The sequence below is a fragment of the Branchiostoma floridae genome, chromosome 2 (assembly GCF_000003815.2).
Source record: "Branchiostoma floridae strain S238N-H82 chromosome 2, Bfl_VNyyK, whole genome shotgun sequence".
Taxonomy (NCBI): Eukaryota; Metazoa; Chordata; class Leptocardii; order Amphioxiformes; family Branchiostomatidae; genus Branchiostoma; species Branchiostoma floridae.
In genome coordinates, this window is record NC_049980.1 from 13,689,408 (window position 1) to 13,713,174 (window position 23,767).

At 41.5% G+C, this 23,767-nt stretch overlaps 4 protein-coding genes across 4 annotated transcripts; all 4 read left to right on the top strand.

The window, feature by feature from the left end:
- The first annotated feature begins 1,904 nt into the window (after positions 1 to 1,904).
- LOC118408501 (N-acetylated-alpha-linked acidic dipeptidase 2-like) lies at positions 1,905 to 6,118 on the top strand. Its single transcript, XM_035809319.1, has 12 exons — positions 1,905 to 2,230; positions 2,497 to 2,598; positions 2,814 to 3,012; positions 3,528 to 3,650; positions 3,870 to 4,050; positions 4,341 to 4,434; positions 4,596 to 4,682; positions 4,820 to 4,914; positions 5,109 to 5,228; positions 5,534 to 5,619; positions 5,801 to 5,864; positions 6,114 to 6,118. The coding sequence occupies exons 1-12, from the start codon at positions 1,977 to 1,979 to the stop codon at positions 6,116 to 6,118; spliced, it is 1,410 nt and encodes a 469-aa protein (XP_035665212.1). The 5' UTR covers positions 1,905 to 1,976.
- Positions 6,119 to 6,599: 481 nt separating this feature from the next.
- LOC118409897 (putative N-acetylated-alpha-linked acidic dipeptidase) lies at positions 6,600 to 17,028 on the top strand. Its single transcript, XM_035811271.1, has 11 exons — positions 6,600 to 6,748; positions 6,963 to 7,053; positions 9,831 to 9,951; positions 10,122 to 10,259; positions 10,421 to 10,502; positions 11,165 to 11,251; positions 11,589 to 11,686; positions 12,127 to 13,703; positions 15,239 to 15,438; positions 15,738 to 15,891; positions 16,216 to 17,028. The coding sequence occupies exons 3-8, from the start codon at positions 9,885 to 9,887 to the stop codon at positions 12,225 to 12,227; spliced, it is 573 nt and encodes a 190-aa protein (XP_035667164.1). The 5' UTR covers positions 6,600 to 6,748; positions 6,963 to 7,053; positions 9,831 to 9,884; the 3' UTR covers positions 12,228 to 13,703; positions 15,239 to 15,438; positions 15,738 to 15,891; positions 16,216 to 17,028.
- Positions 15,246 to 16,324, top strand: LOC118408510 (lipopolysaccharide-induced tumor necrosis factor-alpha factor-like). The gene is made up of 3 exons (XM_035809330.1): positions 15,246 to 15,438; positions 15,738 to 15,891; positions 16,216 to 16,324. The coding sequence occupies exons 1-3, from the start codon at positions 15,246 to 15,248 to the stop codon at positions 16,322 to 16,324; spliced, it is 456 nt and encodes a 151-aa protein (XP_035665223.1).
- A 3,882-nt stretch (positions 17,029 to 20,910) lies between the features above and the next one.
- Positions 20,911 to 23,142, top strand: LOC118409899 (lipopolysaccharide-induced tumor necrosis factor-alpha factor homolog). Its single transcript, XM_035811272.1, has 4 exons — positions 20,911 to 21,022; positions 21,347 to 21,518; positions 22,024 to 22,180; positions 22,480 to 23,142. The coding sequence occupies exons 2-4, from the start codon at positions 21,359 to 21,361 to the stop codon at positions 22,589 to 22,591; spliced, it is 429 nt and encodes a 142-aa protein (XP_035667165.1). The 5' UTR covers positions 20,911 to 21,022; positions 21,347 to 21,358; the 3' UTR covers positions 22,592 to 23,142.
- Positions 23,143 to 23,767: the final 625 nt, after the last annotated feature.

The window sequence follows — 23,767 nt, forward strand, 5'->3', positions numbered from 1 at the left end:
CGTGAATTTATTTGGAAGATGATTCATCTTGTAGTAATATAATCTGATAACAGGGTGACAGCAAAATACATTTCTTTATTGACATTTTCAATCTGCAATTGATACCATTGTGTGCTCGCTGGGCGACCGTTACGTTGACTCACCTTAATGCGACAACTGGACAGAGCTATCGGACAGAGCGATCGACGAATTTCATTGATGGAAAACGATTCTTTTAACGTTTGGCATGTTTGGTTGTCTTTTAGGACCGCTTGTATGGTTTGTATGATATTCCCATGATAAGGCCAAGAGTAACATAAACGACATCTCCGACGTACCGCGCGCAGTCTCGTAAAATTTCCATTCGACTCAGAAAAACAACCTTAAGTTCACGCTCGCTCTTTTTGTAAAGAAATGTTGACATAATGTGACATAATTAAGTGACATAATGCGTACACTTGTGTTTGTGCCGTTGCTAAACATAACGTAATTATCACACTTGTTTGCATGTGCTCCGCACGCCATAAAGCTGGGCGTTTTCTTTTGAGGACAATGAATACTTCCTGTAGAGAGTGGTATTGGTACCTAGGAACGCACGGAGAGTTGCTATGTGCCCTAAAGATGGTGTTTACTCACAGAAGGGTAAATATCACTTGGACGTTCATTGCCTCGTTAATAACGGCGTCATGTCCCGCCCTGGCACGGCTTACGTAACACTTCGAAAGTAATGGGGATGTGATAGATATTAATTGGCCTAGTACAAATGGATCCGTGCCACCCCAACGGTATCGATGACCTTGTCCTCACAATAACCTGTACGAAAAGTTCCTCCTCTACTGTGCTGTCGCATTCACCCCTCTGATGCAAGTGATTTCATATCCCACTACTTCCACGACCACAAACCTTCGCCAAATGATATTAATCTTATCGAGTGAAATTTGCCATTAATTTGCAAATAAGTTCCTTATTTGCAAATATTGTCTCAGTTGACCATCTTCTCTACCCAAAGAGCACAATTTTAAAAGTGTATTGTAGCGTTTCCTCATACACTGTGCACATCATACGACAATGATTTGCATGATTGATGCATGCTACTTACATACATTATCGACCAGAGGCTGGTACATATTTTTTTTACTCCATAGAGCCCTATCTAACATTGCTTTTTCTCAAAATCAATGCCAGAGTAAAAGTAAAACTTCTGCAATGCACCTGGCCATACGGTTTCTATTTCCTATTTGCCTCGACAACAATGTCCCGCATATTTTACCCCGTGGTGGGGGGGGGGGGGTAGCTTCTGAGATAGCTGTGGGAGACTTCCATAAATTGTTTTAAGAGTAGCATGTTGAGTCCCAGATATATTCTGTGCTCTGCAACGTAACTTTGTGTAGGTCCCATCTAATCTATTTTGGAGTTGGCAAGGAAGGGTCCAGGTTTCTGCACCAAACAGCAGAATAGGTTCCACTACAGTAGTGAACACTAGGACCTTCGGTTTGTTAGGGATGTTAGACTTCCAGATCCAAATGCATACTGATATTCACCTTTACTTAGCTTCGTAATGTTGCAGGTAGGAAATTCCCTTCAATTATACCACAGCGGAAGAATAGTGTTTACTCATCAATCATGCAAATGAGGCATTCATTTGCATATTTGATATCTATTGACTGTCCTCATTCCTCAAGTAGGTACGTATGTGACACATTTGAGACTCCTATCATGGAATGCATTGGATTTATTAACTTATGCACAAACATTATTACTTGTACTCTTTCTTCTGCATCCTGTACACTGCAATGAAGACGGTGCCATGGGGCTCATCGTCTGTCCTGTTTATTCGTGTTATCATGAGAGTTATCTATTTCATGTTGTTATTGTTAATTAATATTAGTGTATATGTGTCTTTGTGTCTTGGCCAATCGCATAAGATTCTATATCATGATTTAGGAGCATCATACCGCCCTAAAACAGAGATGATAGCATCTAAGAAACGTTAATACATGTACCTTTTTCACAGGTGCCACATTATGTCAAAGGGAAGATACATACTCTTAGCAGTTGTCTGCGGTGCCGTTGCCTTTGCCCTTGGGGTCATCATCGGCTGGTTTTCCAAACCGGAGACAGGGTCTGTGTTGACGGACGAAGATCGTGCTGCACTTGACAGGTATCGGGCAAGCATCGAGGATGCAGATGAGGCGATCAGTGACCACATTCTGGCAAACATTGATGCCGAGCGAATCAGAGAAAACCTCAGGTATAATCTTCTAAATTATAACGACGTGAGATGAAAATAATAAGACAGAAACAAAGGTTCTGTAAAATCACTTTTAAGGTAACAAACATTTTCTCAGGTTGTGCTATCCACAAACGTCAGCAAACAAACTACTTACCAAGCAAGCCAGCCAGCCAGCAAGAAACCACAAACAGCACCAAACACATAGCCTTCTTGACGAAGGTATTGAGCTGAATTTATAAGAGAAACTTTCTTTCTTTCTTAATATTTTCGTGCTTGTCCATCAGGGTATTGTCGGCTAAATCACACATGGCGGGAACACCTCCAGATCATGAGATGGCGGAGCTCTTACGACGCAGGTGGCTGGAGAACGGACTGGACGAAGTCAGGTATCAAAACACTTCGTCTTTAAGTATTAGACAATCAACATATTCGTATTAGGTTTTAAATAATTAACACAGTAACAGCGAAATATTGCATTTACCCTTCATCCATACTTATGATACTAAAGTAGCTGACGTGTTTCTTTCGTCCTGTTTGCGGAGAGGATGTAATGGGCTCTGCAGATATGATAAAAGGATGGATGATTTTCCACTTTCTTCAGACTAGTTCCCTACGACATTCTATTGTCCTACCCACCGCTTGGCCGGGAGGGCCCCAACAACACGGCGGTGACGGTGGACGGAGCCGACCCCGCCCGAGAGTATGAGGACACCCGCACCCTGCACATCGAGCCCGAGTACCAGGACGACCCTGATGCTGTACAGTTCTTCAATGCCTACTCACCCGCGGGGCATCCTGTGGTATGTGAAAGAAACAGTTATTGTATTAATGTTGTTATTCCCTAACTTCTCGAATCCTTTTTATACCTTGGACATCAGCAGCACTGCACCCATTGATTCTGAATATTAATACTGAGTTTGCCCAAGATTGTATTAAATATGAACTTGATGTTTTGGGAGTGGCTCCATACTTCTACCATAACTGACGGAGTATAATGCTGTTTGAAACTGTATCCCTATGTTTCATTTGCTGCATTCGTATGTAGTTTGCCCTTATCATGTTCTTGGCATATATAGCATCGTGTAACAGGTCATCGATATCGGCGTCGTTTCGTTGGGGCGTGATCAAGATCCTTTTGATTGATTAGTATGACATTTGGCATATCGGTGCGTCGTAGATACAGAGGTATAAAATACCTTAGCCACACTGCAAACAACATAATTACTTCACGGAGGATTTGTTATTGTCTATTATCGTTGATATTGGAATTGAATATCTATTTTGTCACCATAATCATCACCACTTGAAATTCCAGGGAGACCTTGTCTTCGCCAACTATGGCCGGTTGCAGGACTTTGACTACCTGAAACAAGTCGGCGTCAATTGCACGGGGAAAATCGTCTTGATGAAGTACAGGTCTGGCGGGAGGGGAACAAAAGTACGCATATATTCTGTTCCATGTTCACATGTTATGTACTATACTATTTCTGCTGACAGCTTCGATCAATGACAGAATAAATGATTACCTCAGAGAATGTCATAACTTCCAAAAAAGGAAAGAACAATTTTCCTGTGCTTGCCAGTTTACTGTAGCATATTTCAGCCTTTCCTCACTCTCGATAACGAACACACAATGAAAGATTTTCGGTATGTGTAGGCAAAAAACGCAGCCTCTGCCGGAGCGATAGGAGCGATACTGTACCCGGAACCAGCGGACACCAACGAGCCTGGTGGGAAGGTCTACCCCGATGGATGGAACCTCCCCGGGACTGGGACCGAGCGCGGAAGTGCACTTCTGGAACCTGGAGATCCGCTAACCCCGGGGTATCCCGCAACAGGTCGAAAAAATTAATCATGCATGTTGCCGTTTTTTTTCTATTCATGTCAATGTCATTTTCTTGATAAGGCTAAACAGATTTGATGCGAAACAAGAAGGTTTATCAATCATAAACGGTTAAGTAGTGACGTAGTATTTTGGTGTGTGTGTGTGTGTGTGTGTGTGTGTGTGTGTGTGTGTTTGTGTGTGTGTGTGTGTGTGTGTGTGTGTGTGTGTGTGTATGTGTCTGTCTGTCTGTCTGTGTATTTTCTACATTATAATTTGATCCCACTACATTCTATGTTTTTACAGAATTTGCGTATCGCTTGCCAGAGGAGGAGATCACAGTGTTTCCATCCATCCCTCTCCATCCTATTGGATACAATGACGCGCAGGAGTATCTGAGGTTATTTGCAAATTTTTGCCAATTTTGAGGGAAAAAAACTGCTTCATAGCCGCGTAGCTGACACAAATTATGTTTTGTCGTCAAAGTGACTTGCATGATGCCGCTTGCACCTTTTCTCTCACTCCGTTTTTACACTTAGCAGTCCCAATAATTTTTTACAGCCACCTAGATGGTGACATTGCCCCTGCCGGCTGGAATGGTTCCCTGCCGATCACATACAGACTCGGTCCAGGTTTCACCGGTGACTGGTAAGAATGGCTGCAGAAAATTCTGGTCAAGTGTATCATGTACTATGTATAACCCAACATACTCTATGAATTCTCTTTGTAGTGTAGAACAGTGATTTTTTATTTTATTAAGTGACATGTTGCATTGCACCACTCAGGTCTGGTCGCAAGGTGGCGTTGCATGTCTACACGAATACGACCATACGCAGGGTGTACAATGTCGTGGGGATGATCAAAGGGAGGCTTGAATCAGGTAGGAAGCTATGTTTGGATAGCAAAAGCGACGTTGGCATTTACCACAATCCATTATCTTTTAAGATAATGGATCAATTAAAATTGATTTTATGTCACAACGTCGCATTGAATTTTAGTTCAAGTAGTGTTGGTGGCATTAATTCTCAAGTATAACAAGGCCATGCATGCTTACTGAACTTTATTATCCTCCAGACCGTTACGTGATGTTGGGTAACCACTACGACTCCTGGGTGCAGGGAGCCATTGACGACACCAGCTCAACAGCCATCAGTCTGGAGCTGACCAGGGTTTTCGGAGGACTTGTTAGAAATGGTATTGAATGTACGATTTTGCTAGCCGGTGATTACCTTACACAAGGTTGATCCCATGAAATATTATCATAGGTTGCACTGTATGAATAATTGTTTTCATAGAATTATTGTAACTTGGTCTTGGCCATCTCGATATTCATGTAGCAAGGCACATTTCCCAATGCTACTTGATCTTGACAAAGATGTGTGAGAAAATTGCAGAAAGTCTTGCTATCTTTATTTTCTTTCTGATAGAATATGTGTGCCATTTACGTGCTAATGTTTTCTATTCAAGTGCTTTTAAAATACAATTTCATGTGGTTTTAGACAACTGGCGGCCCCGGAGATCCATAGTTTTCGCTGCCTGGGGAGCGGAAGAGTTTGCTCTACTGGGATCAATTGAATATGTGGAAGTATGTACAAAACGAATTCAATCCCATCATTATTTGTCATCACACTAAACAGCATTTCGTACTTTGATGTTTCTTGGTGCACTAGTTGTTTATCGTTTTCTACTCTTCTAAGGGTGCTTGGGTACTTGTCGGGACCGTATATGAGCCAGCAATGTCTTTCCTTTCTAATCACTTCTGTCAGCAATTCACGGATATCATCAAGGAGCGGATGGTCGCCTATATCAACATGGATATAGGAGTCAGTGGTAAGTTATGCTAATTCAATTCACCATGACGTTTATTACAAATCCCGTACAAATTACGTTAAACATAACGTGATATGGAATGCAGAAGTCACTCGAGTAGATAGGAGAAAATAACAGTAGAGAAAATTCTATCATTTGTGGGAAACGAAACCGTTATCATTATAGTATTTTTGTTTCACTAGATTTGGATATTGCATTATGTTCATCATGAAATTAATGGTTCATTTGTCAAGATCCTTATTTCAATAGATTGAATAACCGCTATATTAAAATTCATAACCATTTTGATACATTTATTTTCCTTTGTACATCTAGTAGTAGACAGGTTTATTTCTTTTTTTAAATGACAGAGTAGATTGCACAGCTTTACAATCATTGTGTTAACAACAAAAACATTATTATACAAATACGATTTACAAGTACACGGGTTACAACTACTTGCATATAACATATACAGACACAACGCGTACATTTGAAAACCAATTTGAAATATTTACAAGAGGTTATTTTTACAATGTGCGAAACAAATGTTTTTGACTGTACGCTCTGTCGGACAATTTAGTCAAAAATTGCAGAACATTCAGAATGTTCAAAATAGATTTGACAGGGTTTGTTAAGTACCTGAGTTACATACTGTCTGACTGGTTTCGAGCAAAGGATAGCCAGGGTGCATACATGCAGATTTGGTGACTGCGGGGGGAAAGTCCTGGCACAGGAAAGTATTGTTAGCACAATGGACACAAAAAACAAGCTTATACATACTTTGTTTCTTGCCTTTCAACTATACAGGTGCCAGACCCAGATGCATCTCTTGGGAAAAGTGTATATGAGACGTGGTCAGAGAGAGATCCAGCAGATGGCGACGCAGACGTGAAAATTCCCAAGTAGGTTAATCTTCGTAATGCAAGTCAACATAACTTAACGTTATAAAAACATTTATATGTAGTCACTTAATTTTCTTCCTTACTTTTTTCAGCAACTTCAAACAATACACTATTTTAAAAACAATACATTGAACATAATACTAGTGGTTTCTGTATAGTGTATTCTATCATATTATGGATGGCAGAATGTAAAAACGTAACTGATGTTCCACAGACTTGGATGGCCATTTGTCAGTACAGACTTTATTTCCTTCGGTCGACGTGTCGGCACTCCGCTGTTTACTTTTGCCTACATCAATGACAAGGTATGTGCAGATCATTGACACGGCTCATAGAAATGTTTCATTATCATCAGCTGATGTACCATATCTTTCATCAACTAGTCTAGAGAACAGAATTACGTAAATCATAATTTTATTGTTCCAAATATGATTTTGGCATACTGGCATTCGTCAGTAGTGCTCTTTGTCTAGAAAATGTAACCTTAAGGTATTAGCTTTTGTAAGGGACCTATCGTCCTTGATAGGTAAAGTAAAAATGTCGAGGAATACAGAAACAAATGTTCTCATGATGAAGAAAGATTATTCTTAGTCCTGCCATTTTTAGATATAAAGAATTAGATACGTTTGCGACACAATAGAATAAACTCTAGAAAGCTGCAACAGCTGCAAGTCATTTTCTACAACACATTTAGAAACACATTTAGCATAGTATCTTAAATCTACCCATCCCCGAGCCGCGATTGCCTTTTGATGTTGTTAAAAAAGATAATGAAACTTGCGATTGTATTGTAGCTTGTCTGTACATTACTTTGGTCAATTGAATGTTTTAAGTCCTTAAGACGATGGCCTTCAAGTGGAACACTACTAGATTTTCTCCGTTTCTCTGTTACTTTTGTCCCATTCGAAATCTTTCGCCATACTCATTACTTCCATGAAGATGAAAGTATTGTCGCTATATTGTTTTCACTCTGAAGCTTATGTGGGGGATATCTCAAGAACCGTTGGAAGGTTTGCAATGGTTTTCGGTGGGTGGGTAGGTGTGGGGATGGTGACGGTGCAGGTGGATTTGCGCCACCTTTTCGTTGACCTTGGTATCGCAGCAACATGTTTTGTGTCATATTTTTGCACCTGAACATGCTGTGGTGTTGCTTTTTTATGCGGTGGGTAGATGTATGGAGGATGTTGATCTGCTGTGAATTTCAGCCTTGTAGCTGTTTGTTGTGGATCAGCAGGAGTGTTTGTTTTGTGGATGTTTGTGTTTTCGACGAATATCTTAGAAGCTGTGGATGGGTTTCGATGAGATTTGTCACGTGGTTAGGTGTTGTGATCAAAAAGACATGAAGGGCTTTATGCACTTTTTGGCCTCCTGGTGGATGGCGATGGTAAGACAGAAGGTGTTTTATTCTTAGGAAAGTTGTGTGAAATAGCATAGGATGGATTGTGATAATTTTTAATGTGTTAGATAGTTCTTATGCTTTGGAAGAAATTACATTACTTTGGACCCCTTAGCTGCTAGTTTATAAATTGTAGTGGCATTGTTGCCAAAAACTGCCGAGGAGCATACTCAAGAAGGGAATTATGGATAGTCATGATTTTTGGTATGTGGGTAGCTTAGACAAAGATATACGAAATGAAATATAAATTGTGCAAAATAGGAAGAAATTTAATTAACGAATGAGAATATTCTATCACATATATACTTGTTTTAATGTATCTCTTGTCCCGAACATGATGTAGTCTTGACATTTGGGTAGAAGATAACTTTTGACATCAAGACAAGGTATGACAAGATTGAGCCCCCTAACATTTGATTTTGGAACTGCAGGAGCATTTATGTTAATATATTCTAATGAAGATAACTGAAAACAGGAAGGACAGATTGGCACCATGTTAGGCATGTAGGTAGCTTAGGCAAAGATGTACACAAGGATATGTATGTATGCTAATGACAATTTTTTAAGCATAATTAATGACGATATTGTGTGATTACATTGTAACCAACCCCCTTGGTAACAAATGCTTTAGTCTAACTCTCCCTGTATTGTAATGTTATACCATAGTGGTTATACCAGTTCATCTAGCCAGCATGTGGCCTTGAAACTCCAAGCAGATGTATAGCGAGTTTTATTCCTCAAGGGTAAAGGGTTGTATTTTCATTCACATGTTTAAGTTAAGTAAAGTTGAACATTATTACTGCGGATCATTCTAAAACGATCCCCTGTTTTCAGCTGTGAATATAATTTACTGATAATCGACGTATCAATGTTTAATTAGTTGTACAAATTGTGATTAAGAGAGAAAAGAACATTGGGAGAATCATAGATAGATTTGCATAATCAATGAAGAATTCCCATAATTCCAGAGATTTTCATAACAAATTTCAATACGTTTTATGTATGTGATCAAGGGTAGGTATACATTAGGCCACAGCAAGTAAATTCTATGGATAACATCTGCGCGCGAATTAATTTTCGCCTGATATTTTTCTTGTTTGTTTTTAAATGACGAGGAAGTGCCAAAATGTGCAAATACGTTGTGTTGTAGCCTATTGATTGTTCCTGTAGAAGTGACACTCGGAAGGTAATTAGTTTTAGTGCAGTTTTCGGAGACTAGTTAGATAGCTGTAACAGTGGCCATGAGTCAAGTTGCCAACTTGATAAGTAATACCACACTAGTGTGATTCTACTACTTCTTGAATACAGGAACGAATGCTTTGTTGGATACGATACTATGTTTTGTCCTTTCATTTCTTGCTATAACGTTTGTGGAGTCTATTTAGAAGATTTTGCCATTTTTTTGCCTCATCTCATTACTTTGCAGTCCATGTCATCCAGAAGATGTCATTCATAAAAAGTACTTGCTGTGGCCTTAACAGATACTAATTATATACCAGCTAAATAATGTTATCATGAACCTTACCATGCATGATGTGTGCAAATGTGGAAGAGATTTGAATAATTTTACTTTAAAAATCTCTAATTATTTCATGGAAGCATGAGGTCTATGAACTCTTGTTTGATCTGTGTTAACTCAAACATAGATGTTTACATATCAATTTCCCATTTGTTCATCTCTAACAGAGAAACTACTCTCCTCGAGCGATCTATCCGTCCTACCACACTGCGTATGACAACATGGATCTGATGGAGAGGTTTGTGGACCCGGACTTCACTGTTCACCGGGCCATGGCGCGTATTTCAGGTGAGACTGTCTTGTATGCAATGCCATGATGTTGTTTTTACGAAATCAAGGTCATATCTTTTTCCCGATCGAAACTTTTTCTTTTGCAGCCAAAAGACCGTCAAATGTCTTCTTCCTCATGATTTAACTACCAGACAGTACCGTTTCGTATCCATTCTATCTATTCCCAGGAGAGCTGGTCCGAAGACTGGCAGATTCCCTGGTTCTACCTTACGACTGCCGGAAGTACGGGCCGAGTCTGAGTGCCTTTCTGCAAGCCACAGAACAGGATTTCGGCTCCATGTTATACAACCAGGGCATCAGTATAGGTAACATTCAAAGCCGTCTGAAAAGTTTGACATATTGAATTGTCTGATTTTATTTTGTTTTCGTACCCTAAACTTAATTGCCATTCTTTTATCCTATGAACTTTAAGACTACTTCTAAAGGTTTCCTTAGCGATGATTTATAACCATGCTACCATCCTTAGACGCGTTACGTTCTGCCGTGGACAACTACACATCAGCGGCTGAAGGCTTTCAACGCAGGGTTCAAGCAATCGATAGGAAAGAGTAAGTGAAGGCTACGTTATTACTAATTTAGGTTCTATCCTCCTTTTAGATCTTCAACACAAAGACATTAAGCCACCCACGGTATATCTTGCCATGCCGTGGGTGACTTAATGTCAATTTGTTAATTGTAAGCAACGGGTACCTTAGATTCACTAGTTGAACTGTACGAAAATGTACAGAAATTTCTTGTACATATCGTCTAGCTATGTAAACCACCGCGAGTAGTGAAATATGTTGAGAATACAGTAGAAACAATTTAATTACACAACGGATTAACGCACACTTCTGTTAACAGCACGGGATCCCAAAATCCCAAACCGGTGTGGTCCAGCTAGATAACTTCGCATTATTGCACAAGTCGGGTAACTGCACAAAATTCACTGGCAAATAGGCTGTGCAATTAAGCGTCTTGTACTGTACTAAAAATGATCATTTAAATATTGGGATCACTCGACGATGTGGGTGTGGATTTCCTGATATTCCTTGCGTTAGATGCAGCGACGTAGGTTGGACATCCAGGTAATAAGATCAGCCAATAGCAGTCGGAAACGGTCAGGTGTTTCAGGTAGAATCGAAGAGTCTAAAGGTGGTGGATTTTACCTGATTAAACCATACCCATCAGTTTGCCTGAGTAACTGCTAATTGTGCTGTATCCATACCAGCCCTCTCCAGATCCGGAGTCTGAACGATCAGATGGTCCAGGTCAACACAGCGTTCATTGACATTCACCAGCCTCATCATTTCGAGAAGTAAGTAGGGAGGAGATAATTCAGTTCTACACATGTTCTATTGATATCTGAAATAATTGGTTATGTTTGTTTGTAAATAAATCTCGATACAATCTAGACTAGAATGATATAACTTTTGTAAGTCGCATTAACTGAAAATTTTCGTCACAGCAGATGATTATTGCATTCGACTGTTTTCAAATGGACAATACCACAAATTATATGAATATCACTAGCATGAACTTCTTTGCCCTAGCCTTGACTTCACGAACATTTTCCGAATAAATGAAAATTACTAAATATCAATATCAATCATATAACCGTTGATATTTCCATCACCTTTGTTGATTTTCATTAGACATGTTCTCTACTCACCGTCGGGATGCGCCACAAACCGCAGCGCCGCTTTTCCCGGGATAGTGAGGACGATGTGCGGCGGTCCAGTGGACGATGAAGGTGAGGAACATTTACAAAATTGTTCACGCTATAAGTTTCAGCACAAGATGACATACACCATTGTCTACCGGTTGTTCAAAGATTGCAAATTGTATACTACATATAATATTACTTGTTTTCACAAATGAGTTGTAGATCATAGTAGCATGATGTCCTTACGTTGCCGTTGGCATACAAGTCCATACAAGTATCATCGTTGAATTTCATTTTACGTTGTGTGCTTATCCATTTCATGTACATAAGCCCCTCTGAAATCAAAGTCACAATGTTGAAGCGGCATTCCAAAAGTTCCAGAGATCATTCTGAATGGAATATATAGGAGTGCATATGGTCTTTCTATTAAACTTTTAGATTTCCAAGGCTGGAGTGAATGACCACTATGTACATGTATACTACCCAAGCCTCGTGTACTCTATGTGACCCTAATTTATGTTCCCCAGGATGGGAGGGAGTAAAAAAGGAAGTGGCAGCGATAACGTCAACCATCCAATCAGCCCGCGACGTCATCAGTGACGTAGACAGTATCTTAGGTCCGTCCTGAGGATGACGTTCACAGGGGATGTTTTACAAAGCGTGTGGTGGTTACAACACAATGCACAACTGCAGTGTTTCTGCTTTGCTTTAGGATTAAAAAGATCATTTATAAGGTTAAGAATACTTTAGAAACGTGTGATTAGTTGCAAAGGCTGCGCATTGTATTATTTGCTGTAGTATTGACACGGGACTGATATGTTAATATAGATATTTGTAATGCTAATTTGTAAAGTTCCTTGTTGTGGCACCAAACTTGTGTGCAGCTTTCACAGCTAACATTTGTCAATTATGTGGTCAGTACAGCAGTACAAACTAATCCAATCTAATCATAACCTCACATGCACGATGTTTGTATTTGATTATCTCTTTAGTAAGTGCAAAGCTTTACATTTTACCTTTTAAGAGTGGATAAGTATAAGAATTCTTCCTATTCTAGCACAGAGATGGCTGACTTTGGATTAGAGCCATATGTAGCATGTCAACAGTGATAAAGTTCTACCCTTCTATATTGAGCTATTTCAACATTTGATTACTAATTATGCAAATGCATTTAACATCTATTCAATCTATGTTTCACTGTCGTCATTCTCGATTGACACCAATATGCCATTTAGGTTGTCATCTTAGTGGTAAACTAAGGTATGATATTACCAAGGAGGTTTTTCAACCTCCTTGATATTACCTAATGATTACGTAAATCATAACCTCATTTGCATGATATATGTTCTTCTTGATCCAATTCAATATATAATGAGTATTCAGTATGACGTTAACGTTCATTTCAATAAAAACTACGACATATGAAATTTCATTTTTGATTATGCAACTTAATCCTAGTTTTTCATGTGTTTAATTTTGCCTTTGGCAATGTTCCCAACAACATTAATTCATGAATTCTGTTATTCCTGGGCTATCCGGATCCTATATCAAAGTTTTAAAGAAACTTTGTAGTCCAAACCAACATTCTCTCATGTCTGAGCACATCAATCAGTGCTTGTCACCCACAACCATAGCATATTCAGATCACGAGACAGGGCTCTGCTGCAGTATTATAGAAAGACACTAGGAGGCCCGAACTTCTCATTTCTTTCATCATCATCATCTTTGGTACTGCTGAGCCCACAAAAAAGCGGATTATTAGCAGCTGCGCAAAGTGTTAAGACTAGTGCAAACAGAGGGTAAGAATGGGGAGAGACGTAGACATATGCAAAAGACGGGACAGGTGAAGTTTAGAGTTGTTATTTACACTATTTACATATGTACAAAGGACAGGGACAGCTCAATGCAGCGGAGCCCGTCCCAGCTCAGCTTTGAACTGGGAGAGGGACTCCGCCTCCGCCACACAAGGCTCAAGTTCATTCCACTCTTTGATGGTCAAGGGAAGAACGAGAGCCTGTAATAGTTGTTCTTTCTCGCGATTCTCTGCAGCTTAAAAGCATGATTTGTGCGGCGGGAGCATCGAGCTGCTGGGTCAAGACAAGAGGTGTGGGAGACAGAGATGGTATTGTGCAGGATTTTGAACATGGTAGTCAGCCTGGCCATTTTGCGGCGTTGGGAGAGTGGCTGCCATCCCAAGTCTTTTTATCACCATCTATCTACATACGAAAAGTCATAACCCATTGTATTCTCCAAGTAGAGGGAAAAATCGTAGCATTTTTGTTATTTGTATGCCGTCTTATTTTTAAGCAGCATATAAGAAAAGGGTCATGGTTTTCCGCATCAAAGTCTACTTCGATAGTAAATCCATTGATAGCATTTTTTACCTAAGCTGTTTAACCATAAACACACTTTTGCGACAATAGACGCTATCGGAAACATTACCTCCTTGATGAAGGTAAAAAGTGGGTAAAACAGCCAACTCTGGACCCTTGAACTTCGATTCGCTGAGATTCATTGGTATGGCGGGTATACCGATTAACGGCTTAAAACATTTCTAGGCCTCTTCTGAGAATGTAATGTTTTGTATGACACGCAAACTGTGGGGTAAAACAGGCTTTTACTACATTTAGAAAACAAGAGTCACGTAATATAACTGGGGATTGGACAAGTGAAAGTTGCAATGTCAATTTGCTCGTATTTAGTACAAACAACAGCCTGACAAGTGCGACACCTAGGCTAATAAAAGACAAATATTTAACCCGACTGCGTAACAGACTCGTGATAGTCCTCACGGCTTAACTGTTTGCTTTGTACAAATGACCCCGCCATGAGGAACAAACCATTTTGGGCTACTGAAGGGGGAGGTTCACGTACTGAATGCAAGCTGTTGTTTTATTTCAAATAACAAAAAGAGGGACGTCTACTATTCAAATCTACAAGAAACATATATTCCTTTGTATCTACATGATAACTTTTAGCGTATAAATATTGTTTTAATCCCACCACGTTTTGCCATTTTGGGTTAAAGTATCATCATGTGACTTAGCCGGCGGTCAAGGCTGGGTCAGAAAAATAAGGTAAGGTTTACCTGGGCTCGCAATTTATGATTCACGAACTTTTAGAATACAAAGTGACTCCATCTACTATAAGTATAGTATTGAGGCCCTGCATTGTTTCCGTAATATAGGCTTATCTGCTGGCATATGTTATTTCGCTGGTAGCAGGACCATAGACCTGCTGCGAAGTTTAAACATCGTTCTACACAATGGGAATAAACTGTCTGTATCTATAAATTCATGTTATGATTGTGCTGGACAGGAGTGTATTGTTTTGCGGTGGCGTCATCAACAAATACTTTGAACAGTAACGTTTAACTGAACAGTCGTGGATACAGACGAAAAAGAGTATTGAAAATTCTATCAGTTAATTGGCAGGATAAATAACTTAAATGTTCGACTGTCAGCCTGTCACAAATAGGGTAGGACATTGGACTGTGCACAGAAGTACAGTTTAAAGTTTGAAATAGTTTTATCAGAAAATAGTTCAAAACAACACTTCAAAATGTCCAAGAAAATCCATTGCCACTGACTAACTTTATGTATGTTGTGTAAAACACCTGTTTCCTTGTAACCGTTCTAGGGTCAATATGGCAGACGGTAAGACGCCGCTGATGCAGGGTGAGGAGACGGGCCCCACAGCTCCTCCTCCAGCCTACGATGATGCTGTATCCTCTCCTCCTCCTCCCCTACCGCCGTCTAACATGGCCCCACAACAGAACCAATATGGCGCCCAGCACACCCAGCCCGGGAGCACCGTTTATTATGGAACCATCCCACAAAGTACGAACAATATCATCGACTGTATTTCGAGATTTTACGTCGGAATAAGGTCGGGTTACATAGTGAAAATATGATATGAGTATGAAGAATGCGTATTGTAAAAGAGCATTGTCATAGTTGACGTTCAAATTGAAATTCAGTTCAAAGATCTCGTTCAGATGTTCTCAGATGCCTCGTCTGATTGTAGATCATACGCCATGCAAGTCATCTATCACACACGCACACGTACACACACACGCACAACGCAGACTCTGTGCAAAGAGGCAGTTCACAGGTTTATGCTTTTGTATCTTTTTCAGGTTCTCAAACAGTCATTCTCTCTCGCCCTCCCACCAATGCTGCGTATCCAGTCCACATGCAGTGCACCAACTGTGGTCAGCAAATCATCACCAACTTAACTTATGTCACTGGGATGACAACATGGCTGGCCTGTATTGCCATCTGTGCCTTCGGGTAAGTAACAAATACTGTCTTCTGTCTCGTACTATAGGGCTGGCAAAACTTAAACGTGGTGACAAAGTTTCAACGTTGCTTTGTCATAATAGTCATTCGTGATCCGTAAAATGTAGTTGACCCCCTTTGGATCCTAACATTGCCTACTAAACATCTACACATATACATATATAGTGTCCATGTCACTAAAGATATGACTATATTTACATTACACAAATATACACATACATACAGATAATTTTCGATCGAAATAAAGAATGCTACAACATCAGAAGTAACTGCAATTTTCAGATCCTTATAATGACAACAATGTTTTGTCCACAGAGGTTTTCTCGGCTGTTGTCTCATCCCGTTCTGCCTGGACGGCCTGAAGGACGTACGTCACACATGTCCCGGATGTGGGGCTCACCTGGGCACCTTCCGTAAAATCTAACAAAACCTCTCCAAGTTGACAAACCAGTTATTTAGATATCCTTACAGACCAAAAATGACAGATATGGCAACTTAATAACTCAATGCTATTGAACTCTTCTTCATAACAGCCAATTAGGAATGACCTATGCAAATTAGAAATGGCCGAAGGCCTCTCTCGTGACATAGAATGTAAACTCACCGATCTTGTTGTGCTCTTTTTGTTTACATCCTATCCTTTCCAACCAAGATGATGTACCGTTTGTTATAATTGTACCATACATGTATTTGCCATTGTTAGTTTTCTCTTCTTTTTGGTTCCGGTGATGACACTTATATCATCATTTTGCTAGAAACCATCATTACCTTGTCTTGTACCTTCTCTCTTGATTTGACATTTTCCAAGTAATATATGAGATACGTTGAATGTAATATATGAGATCACAAAACAAGGCTAACAAATATCTCGCAAAGCAATGAATGCCATGAAGTTTGAAGCATATTGTAAATATTACAATAGGTTTGAATGTTTTTAATGTTAGGTAAGAAAGAACCATGTACAAAGTTGACCGATCTGAACTTTGAATTCAAACCGTGGCTTGATGTTACTTTGTTTACGCTCAAACTCTTTAGAGTAAGGTATTGCATTTATATACAGACAATCAATATATAGATAGAATTTCAAGTTCCTATCGACATATCTAGGTATACTTTTTTGAAAAATATATACCATCATTCGTCGATGTAGGTTAGACATCCAGGTAATAAGATACGCCAAAAATAGTTACTCAAGCAACTGGATATGGTTTTGAAACGGTCAGACGTTTCGGATAGAATCCACTATCCTTCGTCAGTGACACTGAAGAGATCTGGAAGAAACAGGTCTTTTATACTCTAACTATGAATCAGACAATTTCAGATGTCCAATAGGAAAGGTTGTAAGACAATTCAGACTGAAGACAATTTGGATTCCAAAGAAAACAAAGCTAAGCCAAAGTCAATCTGAAGACAATTTGGATTTCAAAGGATATCAAGGCTAAGACATAGTTAATGCAAATGAGTCAATTAGCTCCTGTTGTTTTAGTTACAGGAGCTAAAAGTTTTGTTGCCGGGGGGGGGGGGTAGTGCTATGTCCCAAGTGCCGGAAAGTTCCATACGTAGCCCCCCTTTTCTGTTGAGAGTGGGATTGTATATTCTCTCGTATATGGCCTCTCTAACTCCCCGTTCAAACCAGCGGGCTTCACGGTCTAGGATGTCGGTAGATTGGAGGTTGAAGGAATGTCCTTGGTTGTGTTCTAGGTGGTTGAAAATAGCAGAAGAGTTGCCGTTGGCCTTCGGTTTGCAATGTTCTTGGTATCTTGCTTTTAGTGGACGACTAGTCTCACCAATGTATGTGTTGTTACAGTTGGGTTCCTCGCATTTGAGTCTGTAGATTACATTGGCCTTAGTACCTTTCTGTGGTTTGTCTTTAGGATGTACCAGTTTGTGTCGGAGGGTTGAGTGAGGTTTGAAGTTAGTGGCGATGTTGAAGTTTTGGAAGATCGGTCTGAGTTTTTCCGAAACTCCTTGGACATAGGGGATGGTAATGTTGGCTTTCTTTCTGTCGGTCACTGGTTTGCACTTGGCTGTTTTCCTTGAGTGGTCCGAGGGTTTGAGGGCTTTGTTGAAAGTCCAGTTTTGGTAGCCACATTTGTTCAATGCACTTCGGAGGTGTTTGTGTTCCTCTGTTTTGGCTTTGTCAGATCGAGGAAACAATGCTGTCTGCCCGGTGATACAAGGTTTTAATCACTGCCAGTTTGTGTTCCAAAGGGTGGTGAGAGTCAAAGGCCAGATATTGGTCAGTGTGCGTCGGTTTCCTGTACACTTCGAACTGAAGGCTGCCGTCCTTCTCTATGATAGTTTTGGTATCTAGGAAGGGGAGCATGTTGTCATGACTTGACTCCTGTGTGAACTTGATGTTCTTATCTACTTGGTTGATGTCTTCATTCATAGTTAGAGTATAAAAGACCTGTTTCTTCCAGATCTCTTCAGTGTCACTGACGAAGGATAGTGGATTGGCGAAGCGTTCATGTAAGCCATCACGAAATCGCCGGCAAATGCAGCCAGGGGTGCGGGCAAATGCAGCCAGGGGTGCGGGAAAACTTCGGGCCCTATGACCGAACGCGCTATCCTCGTCATAGCCATAATATCACGGGACGGGCTACGGCATACGCAACACTCCTCTACGGGGCGTGGTAGCTAGTGGTCCGCTGTGGTAAGGTGTGGTTGTTCGGTTGCCGTAGCCCGTCTCAGTCCTGTCTTACCGCATAACCACGCCTTACCACAGCGAACCACTAGCAACCACACCCGCCGTAGAGGAGTGTTGCGTTTGCCGTAGCCCGTCTCAATCCTGTTTTACCGAACAACCACACTTTACCACCGCGGACCACTAGCCCCCACGCCCCGCACAGGAGTGTTGCGTTTGCCGTAGCCCGTCTCGGTCTTGTTTTACCGAACAACCACACCTTACCACCGCGGACCACTAGCCCCCACGCCCCGCACAGGAGTGTTGCGTTTGGCGTAGCCCGTCTCGGTCTTGTTTTACCGAACAACCACACCTTACCACAGCGAACCACTAGCTACCACGCCCCGTAGAGGAGTGTTGCGTTTGCCGTAGCCCGTCTCAGTACTGTTTTACAGCAGAACCACACCTTACCACAGCGGACCACTAGCTACCACGCCCCGCACAGGAGTGTTGCGTTTGCCGTGGCCCACCTCAGTCCTGTTTTACAGCAGAACCACACCTTACCACCGCGGACCACTAGCCCCCACGCCCCGCACAGGAGTGTTGCGTTTGCCGTAGCCCGTCTCGGTCTTGTTTTACCGAACAACCACACCTTACCACAGCGGACCACTAGCTACCACGCCCCGTAGAGGAGTGTTGCGTTTGCCGTAGCCCGTCTCAATCCTGTTTTACCGTATAACCACACCTTACCACAGCGGACCACTAGCTACCACGCCCGTCCAGGAGTGTTGCATTTGCCGTAACCCGTCTCGATCCTGTTTTACCACATAACCACACCTTACCACATCGGACCACTAGCTACCACGCCCCGTACAGGAGTGTTGCGTTTGCCGTAGCCCGTCTCGGTCTTGTTTTACCGAACAACCACACCTTACCACCGCGGACCACTAGCCCCCACGCCCCGTACAGAAGTGTTGCGTTTGCCGTAGCCCGTCTCAGTACTGTTTTACCGAACAACCACACTTTACCACCGCGGACCACTAGCCCCCACGCCCCGCACAGGAGTGTTGCGTTTGCCGTAGCCCGTCTCGGTCTTGTTTTACCGAACAACCACACCTTACCACCGCGGACCACTAGCCCCCACGCCCCGCACAGGAGTGTTGCGTTTGGCGTAGCCCGTCTCGGTCTTGTTTTACCGAACAACCACACCTTACCACAGCGAACCACTAGCTACCACGCCCCGTAGAGGAGTGTTGCGTATGCCGTAGCCCGTCTCGATCCTGTTTTACCACATAACCACACCTTACCACAGCGGACCACTAGCTACCACGCCCCGTACAGGAGTGTTGCGTTTGCCGTAGCCCGTCTCAGTACTGTTTTACAGCAGAACCACACCTTACCACCGCGGACCACTAGCCCCCACGCCCCGCACAGGAGTGTTGCGTTTGGCGTAGCCCGTCTCGGTCTTGTTTTACCGAACAACCACACCTTACCACAGCGGACCACTAGCTACCACGCCCCGTAGAGGAGTGTTGCATTTGCCGTAGCCCGTCTCGGTCTTGTTTTACCGAACAACCACGCCTTACCACAGCGGACCACTAGTTATCACGCCCCGTAGAGGAGTGATGCGTTTGCTCTAGCTCGTCTCAATCCTGTTTTACGGCAGAATCACACCTTACTACGTCATGCAGGCGTGGGTCACTTGATACGCCGCGTGCCTGTCCGCGTCTCCCGGCGATTTCATGACTGCCTTACAAGTTTTCACGCGCTATTTGCCATCAATTTCGTGATGTTATGGCTATGACGAGGATAGCGCGTTCGGGCATAGGGCCCGAAGTTTTCCCGCACCCCTGGCTGCATTTGCCCGCACCCCTGGCTGCATTTGCCCGCACCCCTGGCTGCATTTGCCGGCGATTTCGTGATGGCTTACATGAACGCTTCGCCAGTGGATTCTATCCAAAACGTCTGACCGTTTCAAAACCATATCCAGTTGCTTGAGTAACTATTTTTGGCGTATATACCATCATTGACTTTATTAAAGTTGTAACCAAATCAAGAGTCCAGGTATGAATTGATAGACATGATATATTTACATGCTTCCTCAAGTGACGACTGCTTAGAGACTAGCACATCACATGTATGGCCGTTCAAAGGTCCTGTTTGTTTTGGAGGTGACTTTGTGCAAAGAACCAACCACTCCATTTAAGTGGGGGTCGCATTTGCGAAATTTGTGTTAGCTATTTTGATATAATTCATTTATGCAATGAAGGACGACATTATGAAAGAATGTTTTGCACATCTCTTCGTGTAATCAATACATATTCTAAATCATTTTAGTAATGGTGCAGTAGAAGTTAAAACATTGGTTCCCCACCTACAGTTGTAACAGTATTAGTTACGCCCATGACGTTTGCACCGTACGTTTGTACTTAAAATGTACCTACATGGGAATCGACATATTTGCCTCTAGTCTCTGTACAACTAGTGTTGGTCAAGGTAAGGTGCCACTTTTTGTGTCCTCTACTAATTATAATAATATAGATATGAGTTATCAGCGATCCAATACCATTGTTTCCTTGTGTCACCTACAACATACTATGCTTGTCACCATTGCTAATCCAAAATATTATTTTCTTCGTTAGGTCACCATTACTAAAATCTGAATCCTGATATACTGATCAACTATTGACGTCCTTTAGAAACAAAGTGATGACCTTTTTTTAGCTCGCCGAAATCATTGCAATCAGTCAGCCAAATCTATCGAAATACAATCATATTTCATCTTTGAAATGAAAGTTTTTAACAACTACTCTGTTTCAGCTTCCTGTCCAAATGGAGGACGCTAAAGCCCCGTTACTCCAGAACGAGGTTACCCCTCCCCTTACCTACCAAGATGGAGCCACAGTTCCCAACATGCCCCAACCTCAGCATCAATATGGCGCCCAGTACCCACAGCCAGGAACACCTGTTTATTATGGTGCAGTCACTCAAGGTGAGATACAATTTTTTGTGTCGATTTTTAAGAATAATAATCCAGAATAACGATATGTCTTGTGAAACCTTTAGACTGAGAGTTTGGCGTCTAGTGGCCGAGTGCCTTTAGTAGGTTATTAGCGGACACGAGATGGAGAGGGGTTCTTTTCGTCAGGCATCCCTGGCTAGAAGTTGCGTTCAAAGGCATTTTTCCTCACTCCACGAAGGTGTAAAAACTTTTATCTGACGTCAGTTGACGAGGGGGTAACTGGGGTGGACGCTGCATTCCATACTGCGCCCCTGCTAGGCACAGTGGACTAGTAGACTAACAATACTATGAGGCCGTAAAACAGGACTACTTCTACTTTAAGACTAAGGTTAGAGAACAATCATCAACACAGGAGAAACCAAGATCAAAAGTAGTTGAGAGCAAACATATTAACCATACGTACAATAACATTTAGTAAACTATTTCGAATACAAAACTAATCTCAGAGTCTCATTTGCCAACACTTCATTATCAGCTGGAAATTCCACCTTGATTCTGGCCATTCCCCCGACCTTCAGCCCTGACCCTGTCAACATGCAGTGCACTAGCTGTGGACAGCGGATCATCACCGCTACCACCGTCTATACAGGCCTGGCCACGTGGGTCGCTTGTGGAGCCATCTGTGCTCTGGGGTGAGGTATCATTCTCACACTTACCAGCGTAATGAGGATTAATCACTCATTCCTCACACAAAGAACAATTCTAGCGCCTGGTATCCTGCCTATATTTTGCCAAATACATTTTGTGATAGATACCATGCAATGATTGTTATCATTTTTAGAGCTAGTCTCCCTTTTCTCATCACATTGGCTCAATGTTGATGAGAAATTGAGTTTCCATTTTGATTTAAAAAGTGAAATATAGGTGAACTGCTGTCTCTATATACTAGTTACTTCCAGAATAATCACAGTTCTCTACATTTCCTTTTCAGTGGTTTTCTGGGCTGTTGTTTCATCCCATTCTGCATGGACAGTATGAAGGACGTGCGTCACACGTGTCCCGGATGTGGGGTCCACCTGGGTACCTACCGTCGGATGAAGTAACCCGGGGCAGCAGATGTTGTGTTTGACTAGAAAATGGCCCGTCTAGTCCGAAGTATTCGGACTTCATAATAGATGATTATAGATGAATTTTATTTCTGTAGATGAGCTTTATAGCTAAACACTCTAGGCTTATGCTCCATTGACGGCTGTTTTGTGATCTTATGTGCTTGCACATTTGTTAGATGAAAATACGGTTTAAGCTTCAAATTGTTCATATGTAAGATGCATAATTTGTGTTTGTTGTAAATTCAGTTCGAATATTCTTATATTTCACATTCAACTGCCGTCCAAAAATAGACTAACTTACTTGTGACAAACAATGAGATACCGTCGCTAAATTATACTGATAACCTTTTCGAGTAATGTAGCATAAATATTTGATATTTCTTATTCATGATTATGAAAATATGGTCCTCTATCTTTTCTGTCCAAATAACGCATGTTGTTAAAAGTATGAAAGTCCTCTCTTGAAAAAAAGAAGGCTAGAATTATTATATGTTTATAAAGGTCCTGGTAAATAATATTCAAATACAATTCTGTTAATAACTTTTGCTATGGTCTTGTCTTACCATAGGGAACTATGCAAACATGATTTACATTTGAGTGACATTTACATACGATCCTTAGAAGTTAGTGACATGTTCAACCAATTTCTGTATTTAGCTGTTACGTTACTTGTTTGGAATTGTCCGTTCTCGTTACACTGAAGAAGAGTGATGGATGTCACTCGAAACTTCCTAGCAAATCTCCGTTGTTTATCCAGTTGTAGAAATTGAAATGTATTTGATAAAGGGCTTTATACTTTATAGTTATTCAGGGAATTTCAGTTCTTCACATTCTTTCTTAGTTAGGCCCAGAACTTATTGATTGCCGGTTAGCCTGATTAAACCTCGCTTATAGCAGCCCGCCCAACATCCGCCGGCCTCTGCGGGGAGGGGCCAGTCACAGCCCTGGACAGCAGAGTTTGTGTTACACAGACTAATTTCCAGTCACTATTAGGAACAAAAAGGGTCAGAATATATATAGTGCCCCAGGAGCTTCCTGACACTCAGACGTATTTCCACCTTCTGATTGCCGGCCCTTAGGTGATGTGGGAAATGACGAGACCTGTGCTATATTCATGAATCACAATATCTCATCAACCAACAGCACGAAATGAGTTTCCTTTTTGTAGAC